Source organism: Saccostrea cucullata, unplaced genomic scaffold (assembly GCF_032062105.1).
Source record: "Saccostrea cucullata isolate Sc308-1 unplaced genomic scaffold, CSIRO_AGI_Scuc_v1 ctg11694, whole genome shotgun sequence".
In the NCBI taxonomy this organism is placed as follows: Eukaryota; Metazoa; Mollusca; class Bivalvia; order Ostreida; family Ostreidae; genus Saccostrea; species Saccostrea cuccullata.
The window spans coordinates 1-11,175 of record NW_026920129.1 but is presented as its reverse complement, the minus strand read 5'-3'; the positions used below and the strand labels follow the sequence as shown (position 1 = coordinate 11,175).

The window sequence follows — 11,175 nt, the reverse complement described above, 5'->3', positions numbered from 1 at the left end:
ACAGGGAATATGGCACCAAAAGGGAGTTGGGGAGCGTTTGGGGAACATCTGTAACGGTTCCCGTTACAATTAGCACTAGTTATGTTCCCCAAACGGAGTTTGGGAACATATTGTTTTTACTCGGTTTCTTATTAAGTCTTCCGTTCACAACGGAAGACTTATAGTGTTTGTATTGTTTCTTTTTATTATTATTATTATTATTATTATTATTCCTCCCAAATTTTGTGAGCGCGATTACTCAGAGATGGCTGGATAGATTTTCACAATTTTTCTCATGTAAGTAGGTTGATATATGAAGTTTATATAAAATTCCGTTTTTTGAAAAATTCACTTCCGGTCCGAAGTTATGGCCGATTTTCGAATTTTAAAATGGACTTTTGTCCGGCAGTTTTCTCGGAAACGGTTTGAGGTAAAGATATGAAATTTACAGGAGTATTAGATCATGATATTCTATTTGTTTTGAAGTTGTTTTCGTGTGTTTCCAGTACTTCCTGTCCGAACCGGAAGTGAATTTGTTTTTGGTCAATTTTTGATTTTTTTGTTTTTAGATATTTTTTCAAGATATTCTTATGTAAAACAGACATTTTTCTACAAATACTAAATATATAATTTGTTTTTAAATCAGATTCCGCATTTTGTATATTTTCGGTACCGAAATTTTCTCTATTTACGTAGTATGTATAAGGTGGGCAAAGAAAGATAACTCTGACCTGTGAATGAGAATAGAACTTTCGAGATAAAGGCGGAAATAGTATTGATGACGTTAGAGACATATATACGCTCTCCAGATCAACATATTTACACATTCAATATTCTCTCTTTTGCATGTTACTTAATTCACTATATGCATATTAGTTTAAATTTGGCTGTGTAGTGTTAGTCTGTATATTGAAAGTTTTTGATTTACAAATTTATATCTAAAAAAAAATATCCGTTCTGTGTCAACTAAGCACTTTGAAGAAAATAATATTGTACGCAGTATACATTACAGCGATGTATATACAAATTATTCTACAAAAATACTAAACATATTATTTATTCAATCGGATTCTGCATTTTGGAGATTTAAGGTTCCGTCAATAAATTCATTTTCTCTATTTACGTAGTGACAATGAGCAAAGATAGATAACTCTGACTTGTAAGTGGGAATAGAACTTTCGAGATAAAGGCGGAGGTAGTATCCATGACGTCGCAGACGTCTATATCCACACTTTTCACATAAAAAAAATAATTAGACTTTGAGTTTCCATATCCACTTCTGCATGAAAGATTACGTTGGTTACTGCTTTCAGTATATGCATAGTTTAAAGTTGTCAGCGTAGTGTAAATCTGTAATGTCTGTTATGATTATATTTAAAAAAATATTCTTAATTCATTCTCTAATTTGAATGCGAAATTATCCCGGAATCCGAGTTTTATTTTCGATTCTAAAATATTATATGTACTCAAAAGGGAACTGAGAGATAGAAGAGTAGGTGTAAAGCCTTTAGAAATAAATTGATATCTGCAACTTAAAAGAAAGAAAATCAATCTTTAGATTGGATTTGGTTTTAACACGTATATTTCATTGATTAAAAGTCTTATAGTGTTATTTATTATACATGATCTATACTTTTATATAACCGAGAAGTTATTAAAGATGAGAAAAAGCGATTCTTGGATTTTTGTGAAATACTAGTACTCAAAGGGTTAACATTATGTGAAAGTTACGCGTTTCTGTGTGAAATAATGCTACGCTAAAAACATGATACAAAAACATCTGCAAAGGTCTGTTGATATGTTAGATAAAGTATACGAATGAACACAATTTTATGCAATGCTATATAATTATATGTATGTACATGCAACCTTAAGTATTTTCCTTTTAATTCATAAAACATAAAATTACCGAGTATGTAATTCTTTTGAAGCCCCCCCCCCCCCCCCTCTTGATTTTATTCGGAGACATTATTGCAACTATAGGCCTTTGAATTATAAATTCGTTATACAATTAAGTCTGGAACATTTGGTTATAATTACCATTAACATGTATACAGAATTCATATTCTATAATAGTAGATTTTTCATTACGCAAGATACTGAAATTTACATGTCTGAGAGAGAGAGAGAGAGAGAGAGAGAGAGAGAGAGAGAGAGAGAGAGAGAGAGAGAGAGAGAGAGATTCCCTTTTAATCCTGATTATCCTATTCATTTACATAGACAAAAAATCAGTTCTATATCAGTTGTACCCATTCTTTATTAAATATTTTCTGATTTCATAGTCCTCATAGTCACTCTCTGTATATTTTTTCTGCTTAAGAAGTATTACACTAAGTGCACATGTATTGACCTGTCAATCAAAATCACCGGACGCTGTATGCATTGCAATAAAGATGTTCGAAATGAATTTTATTAAGTAAGATCTTTAAGAAAATCTGATGCAACAAATTTGAGAAATGAAAAATAAAATAAAAACATGGCTAGAACATCATATATCTGTATTATGGACTTTAATTGTGGGACATGTGAAAACCGAGAGAGAGAGAGAGAGAGAGAGAGAGTCCGTCAGATGAGATCGTTTAAATCGAGGTCCCGTGTGTCAAATGGTACTGACTCTGCTCAAAAAGATTCCTCACTGCTTTACTACAATTTTCACCATCACAATTGTGTCAAAATCAACACAGTGAAGTTTATGAGAATAAAGTGTTCGAAATTATTTTGTCTATGATACATGTGTAGCTCTTGTGAGAAAATCGATTTAGGAAGATTGCCATGGCAAAAGATTCATTATTTTTTTTCTTATTTGTTCTCCGGTACTGGCGAGGTTCTCAGAAACTGTTCAAACTTATAGGACAACATTTTGCAGTCTTAGAGCCACCGGCGAGTGGAGGCTTCTCCTTGTGAAAAATTCTCGAGAGGGACATTAAACAACATATAATCAATTAATCGATTGCTGAATAATTCCTGTAGTTGAATAATCTTTCTGCTGACAAATCTCGATAGTATTACTGTAAAAATCAACGACTTTACGTTTAATGTGGTACTAACTTAGTTCATGACATTTTTATAACACCATCACAATTGTGCCAGAACATAAACACAGTGAAGTTTATGAGAGTACGGTGTTCGTTCGTCCGTTGGTTTGTCTATGATACACGTGTAGCTCTTATGAGTGCCAAAATGCATAAGAACAAGATTGGTCATGAAAATCAAAGTACCTTAAGTACTGAAAGACCTTTTTGCAGTTTTTTTTTCTTTCAGAGTACATATGATATCTATGTTTTTTGCAGAGAAAAAAGCAAATTCTTACAGATTTAGAAGAACGGAAGACTTATTTGTTGCCATGGCAACAAGATTCTAGTTATTATTATTATTATTATTTTCTTTTTTCTTCTTATTTCTTCTCCGGTACTTTTTTGTCCGGAAGTGTTCTCAGAAACTGTTCACCAAACTAAGTTAAAACCTTTTTAGGGTTAGTAGGCATGTTGTGTAGATGTGCCGAACGAAGGTCATTTTGCGCGCATTCGCATGCACGTGCGGGCGCGTGCAATGAGTAAAATGACTGATATATTGTACTACAATATGATATATAAAATTTTTCATGAAATCACGCGCATGCACGTGCGCTGCAATCTGATTGGCTGAAACTTTAAATGACTATAACTCCCTTGATTTTCAACCAAACAGCATGGGATTTAGAACATAGATAGACATAAAGGACTCCTACAAGATGGTATGGTCACCATTCACATGCATGCACGTGCGTGCACGTGCGCTTTGCTCTGATTGGCTGAAACAAAAATCTCAATAGCTTTTCTGTTTTTTTACAAAATGCTTTGAAATTTAAAACATAAGCATACTTTAAGATGTCCTACAATATGATATATAATAATTGTCATGAAAATACGCGCATGCACGTGCGCTGTAATCTGATTGGCTTAAACTTTAAATGGCTATAACTCCCATCTTTTTCAACCAAATAGGATGGGATTAAGAACATAGACAGACACAATGGACTCCTACAAGAAGGTATAGTCATCATGCACGTGCGTGCACGTGCAAATGAGTAAAATAGTGTAGACAAGATGATATCGTCATTACGCTCATGCAATCACATTAGCACGCCTGCATTGCTTAAATTTGAAATACTTGGTATACTTTTGGGAAAACGTTTGTTTACGTCTTAAATGCATTTTAGCCAGTCCCATTTTTACTGAAAAAAGCAGCTGGAAATGATATTTAAAAAACCAGGAAATTAATTTATCGTTGATGTTTTCACTGAAGAAATCTTGGTCCAATGGTTCGAGAGTTAGAAATTTTTCCAATGTATTGCCATGTAAAACTTTATATGTTGATAGATATGCAACTCCATCAACATTTTTGACATTGACATTTGACATTGACCTTTGCTTTGACATTGACCCAACTTTTCCAAAATTAGTGTCAAACTTCATATGCTGATACATATTGATATAAGCAATTCAACTGTATCAATTTTTGACCTTGACCTTTTCATTTGACCTTGACCTCATTTTTATCAAATTGTGTTTAAGTCAGTTTTAAAGAAACCATTTATAATATTTATTTTTTGACCTTGGCATTTCCTTTGACCTTGACCTCTCTTTAAAGAAATTAGTGTCAAACTTCATATGCTGATACATATTGAGGTAAGCAATTCATATGCATCACTTTTTCAAGATATTTTTATCAAATTTCATACACTAATACAAATTTTCATGCTGTGTTACTAATATATATTCCTCGGCGGGGCTTTCATTTCCTATGAACATATTTCTAGTTAAGGTCTTCCGTTTCCAACGTATGACATTCTACTGATTCTGATGACTAAGATTATTTCTTATTATTCTTTTTTTTAGTTTGTCCTACTTTTTACAAACTTAAACCTTGGCCCATAACTTTTGAACGGTAAGAGCCAGCACTTTCATACTTCCCATATGTTATCTTTCTAACACAAGGCCTTTCTTTAGAAACCAACAACCTTGATCCTTTTACCTTGACCCCGGAGTTTATTCTACCTTTAAAACGTTAACCTCGGTCATATCCTTTGAACAGGTGGTGCTAAGATTTTGTATTTCACATCTGTAGGTTGTATTTCTTGTGAAAAGGCCTTACTTTAGGTACCAACATATTTGATCTGCATTTTAGAAAGCTTTATAACCTTCGCTATGTTGCCATACGGGGACATCAGTGTTTCACAAACACATCTTGTTTTTAGTTTGCTGCTAATGTATTTTTCTAGTTTTCATGAGACCGCCGATATATGGCCGAGATCATATTGCCGACTCGGCATTAAACAATAACAATCAATCATTCTTTATTTTCTACTTAGTAATTGAACACTTTTAAGGTGGATGAAAACCTTACATATCAAAATTGGTATAAAATGTTTTTGCTCTGTGGCATTTCTAAAGAGGTACAAAACGTTTTTGGTTAAATATGTCCTCTTCATGGCATATTGTTCACGGTAGCCTAGTGGTAGAGCGTTCACTTCGTGATCAGGAGGCCTGGGTTCGATTCTCCTTCGCAGCGCCGCGTCAAACCTAAGAAGTAAAAATAGGTAGTGACTGTTCCTTCGCCAAGCGCTCGGCATCAGAGGTGAAAGTCACGGGTCTTTCGGATATGACCTTAAAAACGTAGGTCCCGTGTCACGGTAGGCGTTGGCACGATAAAGAACCCTCAGTGCTCAATCGCCCCATGCAAGTATACATGTAGGTCTAAATCTGAAGCCCTTCACCGGCATACGGTGACGTCTCCATATGAGTGAAAAATTCTCGAGCGGGACGTTAAACAACAATCAATCAATCAATCAATCATAGCATATTGAATAAGATAGGAAATGTTTTCATTGAAAATACTGTGAAATCACTAATTTTCGTTGGGGTTAATATTCGTTGTTTTCGAGGCATGAACAGAAACAAAAATTTATGACCACCATGTAATTTATTTTTTATTGCATTACTATTATACACTCTCAAACCACGAAATCACGTCCCCTTAAATAAAAAGTATTTTCCTCAAACCTTGAAAATTTGACCCCACAAAAATATGATTTTACAGTACACATTGAAAATCAAAATTAAAGAAGAGAAGACAAATGCTCTCCTTTCTTTTATTCACAACATGGAAAACATGCATAATGTATCAAACCATACTTGTACAATATACATACGATATAGTGAGTTACTTGGATGTAAAGAGAATTCAGCAAATTTCACATTGCTTATTAAAGACATTGAAATATTTGCTTTTTTTTAATTTGAAGGTTTTTCTCTGTAATAATCATTTCAATAACTGTATTAACTTCATGGAAACATCGTGCTTTTCTCTTTTGACATGCGACAATGCAACTTCAGCAATATTACCCAATATACAATATATTTAGGGCATAGCGACTTTCTTATCCAACATTGTAGTGTCAAAAACGAAGACACACTGTAATATACGTAGTTAAGAAGGCCAACCTTCTCAAGGTAATGAGTTTAAGGAATTTCAAATGTCATGTTATCTTTTGTACCTTGGAATCCATAACATCTAGACCATGTACACTTCTGTAGGGATTATGCAATGCTTCATGGCATTATCAAATATACAAGATATACCCTTTGATTCAGCATGTGAGCAATTGTTGCAAAAAAAGAGAGGAAATAACCCTAGTTTGATCATATTAGAAATAAATAATCCTGGCATTATAATAGAGCACTGTTTTAATTTTTAGGATATAGATGCTCCTTTATCACAATATCTGTTGTTTATTGCTTGTCTCCTAGCTGTTAACTGTTTAATTTGATCTCAACTTTGAGATTCTTAGTTCTCTGGAGTTTTATCTGGGAATTCCAGAGTTGGCCAACTGAATGCTTCTGCCTTCTTTAAATTGATTTCTACTTTTGTTCCCATCATTTTCACTGTGCTTTTTTCTGGTATTATTTCCTAGAAAAGAACAAAAATTCCTTACCCAAAATTTCTACCATCATTCTTCAAACAATATTAAACTTTACAGACTTAACAGATTGGAAATTCAAAATTGAAAAAGAAATAAACATGGCTGGTCTAAAAACTTAAACATCAGATATAACTCCTACCAAAATATAAGAAATTTGCATTTCTAGTTCACAATACACATGTACATGTATTTATGGCAATTAAAGAAAATATCACAGAAATGAGAAGACTATAAAACTTATGTATTTATGGCAATTAAAGAAAATATCACAGAAACGAGAAGACTATATAAAACTTATGTATTTATGGCAATTAAAGAAAATATCACAGAAATGAGAAGACTATAAAACTTTCTGTCAGACCCTTTTGAATTTCTATAAATTAAAAATATTCAGTTCTACACATGTAAGTTCCACCTCATAATAAAATAATGCATACTTCTCTCAGTATTATATCTTTTTCAAAGAGACTCTTTCCTCCCTCAAATATGATTTTGATGACACAGCGCACCCTATTGACAGTTATTGAACATTTCTCAGGAACAGCAGCTTTGGCAAAGACAGACAGAGAGACGATGGATGGAGTCTGATGCCAATCAAACCGACAGGACTTCTTCTCTCCTTCTACCTACAGAAGATAAAAAATACAATAGGGATAATAAGAATACTTGTATGTGCCTACAAATGCAAGATTTTTTCTGACCCAAATCATTATGCCTCTTTAATACTGTAAACCAACTTTTATTTGTGTGTGAGAAATTATCACAAGAGCCTACTTATTGCAAACATTTCTTCCCCCAAACCATACTTAAAGTCTCTGAGTCTATTAATAACAGATCCAAAAAGACTTGAACATAAAAATTAGTCATCGCAAACTAGTTTACCCCCAGTTAATCCTGAAATAAAAATATGGCGAACAAAAGTTAGTTTACAGTATGTAAGTTGCCAATGAATATAAAGGAAATATATTGTTTAAAAACAATTATTTTATTCATTTCAAATTAATAAAATAAATCTACTCCATTTCTAATATATTCATTGCATTTACAATTTCTTAATTAAAGGAAGATAATTTATCAAAAAATTATTATGCAAACTTTGTCTTGCCTCTGGTTTGATCCATAAATGTGTTCCCGTTTCACAGCCTTCCTGAGCTAAAAACTGGTAAAATTCTGATGTCTTTCTGTTGCAGCAAGACCAAAATTTCATGCTGGAGGATAAAATTGATATAATGCAGCAATACATTTAATCTTGATTTTTAAATAATATCATTGCAGGAATATATTTCAATGAAATAAAATATAAAACAAGGATGATTCAAATTCAGATACTGTGTGCATGAATTGATGCCCCTAATTATTTCAATAAATTGAATCTTTCATTTATATGAATAACCTCAATTTTAATTCTCATCAAGCTACAAGTGATTAAATTTTTAAGATTGTCAGATAAGACCTATGGAGTTACCTACCCCTCATGAAACACTGGAAAACCTGGATGATATAAACATCTCTCTGTATTACTATTTTCTCCTTCATAACACTGAAAAATAAAACAATATATATTTTCTGTTATAAACATCTTATTTTTAATGATTATGAAAATTCCACAAAAATTACTTATTAACATGAATAGGAGCTTTTGTTTCAAAAAAATATACATCCATGTAATTTTGTAAGTACATATGTATATATAAATGATATCTACTTTTATATCGTTTATTTGCCTACTTACTGCCTTGCATCCATTGTTTTTACATGATGTGCCAACTTTCACTTCTGTTGAGTCAGTTTTATCTAAATTTTTGTGTTTTAGATTTATATTACATGTATGATAATTCTTGGTAAAACTATACAATAAATATCCATTTTAAACAAGAGGCCCAGGGGCCACAGCGCTCACCTGAGCACATCGGCTAAGAAAAAGCAAATATCAGATTAGAAATGAAAGTTTACGGTGTTTGGAGGGGGGCTTAAATCTTAACCTCTTAGGGGTCATGATTTGAACAAACTAGAATCTACACTACCTGAGGATTATTTCATATAAATTTCAATAATCATGGCTTTGAAGTACTTGAGGAGGAGATTTTAAAAGATTTCCCTATACATGTATATTCTTATGAAAAACTTTGATAGGCCAATATGGTCCCATCCTACCCCCGGGGTCATGATTTGAACAAACTTGAATCTACAATACCTGAGATGATTCCACATAAGTTTTATCTTTCCTGGCCCAGTGGTTCTTGAGAAGAAGATTTTTAAAGATTTTTCCTATATATTAATATGTAAAACTTTATTCGGTCATTTTGGCCCCACCCTACCCCCGGGGGTCATGATTTACAAAAATTCAATATATACTAACTGGATATGATTTTACACAAGTTTTATCTTTCCTGTCTCAATGGTTCTTGAGATGAAGATTTTAAAAGACTTTTCCTATATATTCCTATGTAAAACTTTGATCGGCCATTTTGGCACACCCTACCCCCGGGGGTCATGATTTTAAAAAAAATTGAATCTATACTACCTGAGGATGATTTCACATGAGTTTCATCTTTCCTGTGTTAATGGTTCTTGAGATGAAGATTTTTAAAGATTTTTCCTATATATTCCTATATAAAATTTTGATCGGACATTTTGGCCCCACCCTACCCCCGGGGGTCATGATTTGAACAAACTTGAATCTACACTACCTGAGGATGATTTCACATGAGTTTTATCTTTCCTGTCTTAATGGTTCTTGAGCAGAAGATTTTTTAAAAAAATTTCTATTTTTTCCTATGTAAAACTTTGATCAGCCATTTTGGCCCCACCCTACCCCCGGGGGTCATGATTTGAACAAACTTGAATCTACACTACCTGAGGATGATTCCACATGAGTTTCATCTTTCCTGGTCCAGTGGTTCTTGAGAAGAAGATTTTTTAAAAATGCCATTAATTTTTTCACTAATTCATAATTATCTCCCCTTTCAAAAGGGCGTGGCCCTTCATTTGAACAAATTTGAATCCCCTTCACCCAAGGATACTTTGTGCCAAGTTTGATTGAAATTGGCCCAGTGGTTCTTGAGAAGAAGATGAAAATGTGAAAAGTTTACGACGACAACAATGACGACAGACAACGGACAAATTTTGATCAGAAAAGCTCACTTGAGCCTTCGGCTCAGGTGAGCTAATAAAAATATTTTCCCTTCAGTTTATAGAATCAATATCCTTTAAAAAAGTTTTCCCTTTATTTTAAAAATGATGGTTCGAGATCCATTGTAGTAAGTTGAGGTTTATCAACAAAATCTCTGTGAACTCAATAACTACCCTGGGTATTACTTTTTGAAATTACTATTTCTAAGTGACATTTATATCATCTTAATTGGTCCATTTAGCAAGGAACCACTTCTAAGGAAAGTAAATATTTAATTTTCCCTTGATCTTTTACATCAGTAATCTGTAGAAATTGATCCTATTACCTTCCGTTGTTTGTTGATTGACATTTTCCATGTGTTTTTCCAGGGCCTGTTTAAGGGAGGATGTGACATTTACACTGAGGGGGACCAGAGGTTCATCTGAGGAGGGTCTAGCTGAGGGGTCCCTGGGCTTCTTAGGCTCCGGCATCTTAACTTCAATGACCTTACAAAATCCAACACACACAATCACAGTCTTCACAACAATTCTTTTTCAGCACATGCCCTTCGGGCATGTATACTGATCATTTTAACCCAGCCCATCGAAATTCATATATGCCCTACTCAAAATTCATTCATATAACAAATATGAAAATAAGGTTTTTTATATAACTATAAGGAAAGCGTTTCTGGTTTTAAATTCTCTCGATCTTAAGTCTGAAATTGTTTTCAGAGTTTTAAATCAACCATGGCCTGCCCGTCTGCCATTTTCGTATGCATTTTTGTTCACAACTTTTGACTTGCATGCTGGTCGTTTGTTGGCTGAATTTCAGAAATAGGGTCATGACAGCAGGTCCACTGCACATGGAATCAATAAACATATCGTAATTTAGCAAGAAACTTCGAGAAAACAAATAGGTTAAATTAAACACTTTAATGATTACGATTGACAATCATTTGACAGGTCGTACCGAGAATGTAACGTAAGACGAATGTAGACTGGCAATTCATCTTAAGACATTACAAAGCAAGTTTACGTGAATAACTGGGGTATGACAGAAATGGAAAGTAAACATCGTGAATCAAAAGAAAATTCACACATGTTCTTGGGCATGTAATTTG

General features: G+C 33.4%; 1 protein-coding gene across 1 annotated transcript; it reads right to left on the bottom strand.

Annotated features, from left to right (window-relative positions):
- Positions 1 to 6,095: 6,095 nt before the first annotated feature.
- Positions 6,096 to 10,601, bottom strand: LOC134243734 (cysteine and histidine-rich domain-containing protein 1-like; the record flags this gene model as incomplete). The annotated part of the gene is made up of 6 exons (XM_062725972.1): positions 6,096 to 6,927; positions 7,378 to 7,566; positions 8,046 to 8,148; positions 8,410 to 8,480; positions 8,673 to 8,734; positions 10,399 to 10,601. Coding segments are annotated over 6 exons (751 nt in total), but the record flags the coding sequence as incomplete, so codon positions are not given.
- Between the last annotated feature and the right edge of the window lie 574 nt (positions 10,602 to 11,175).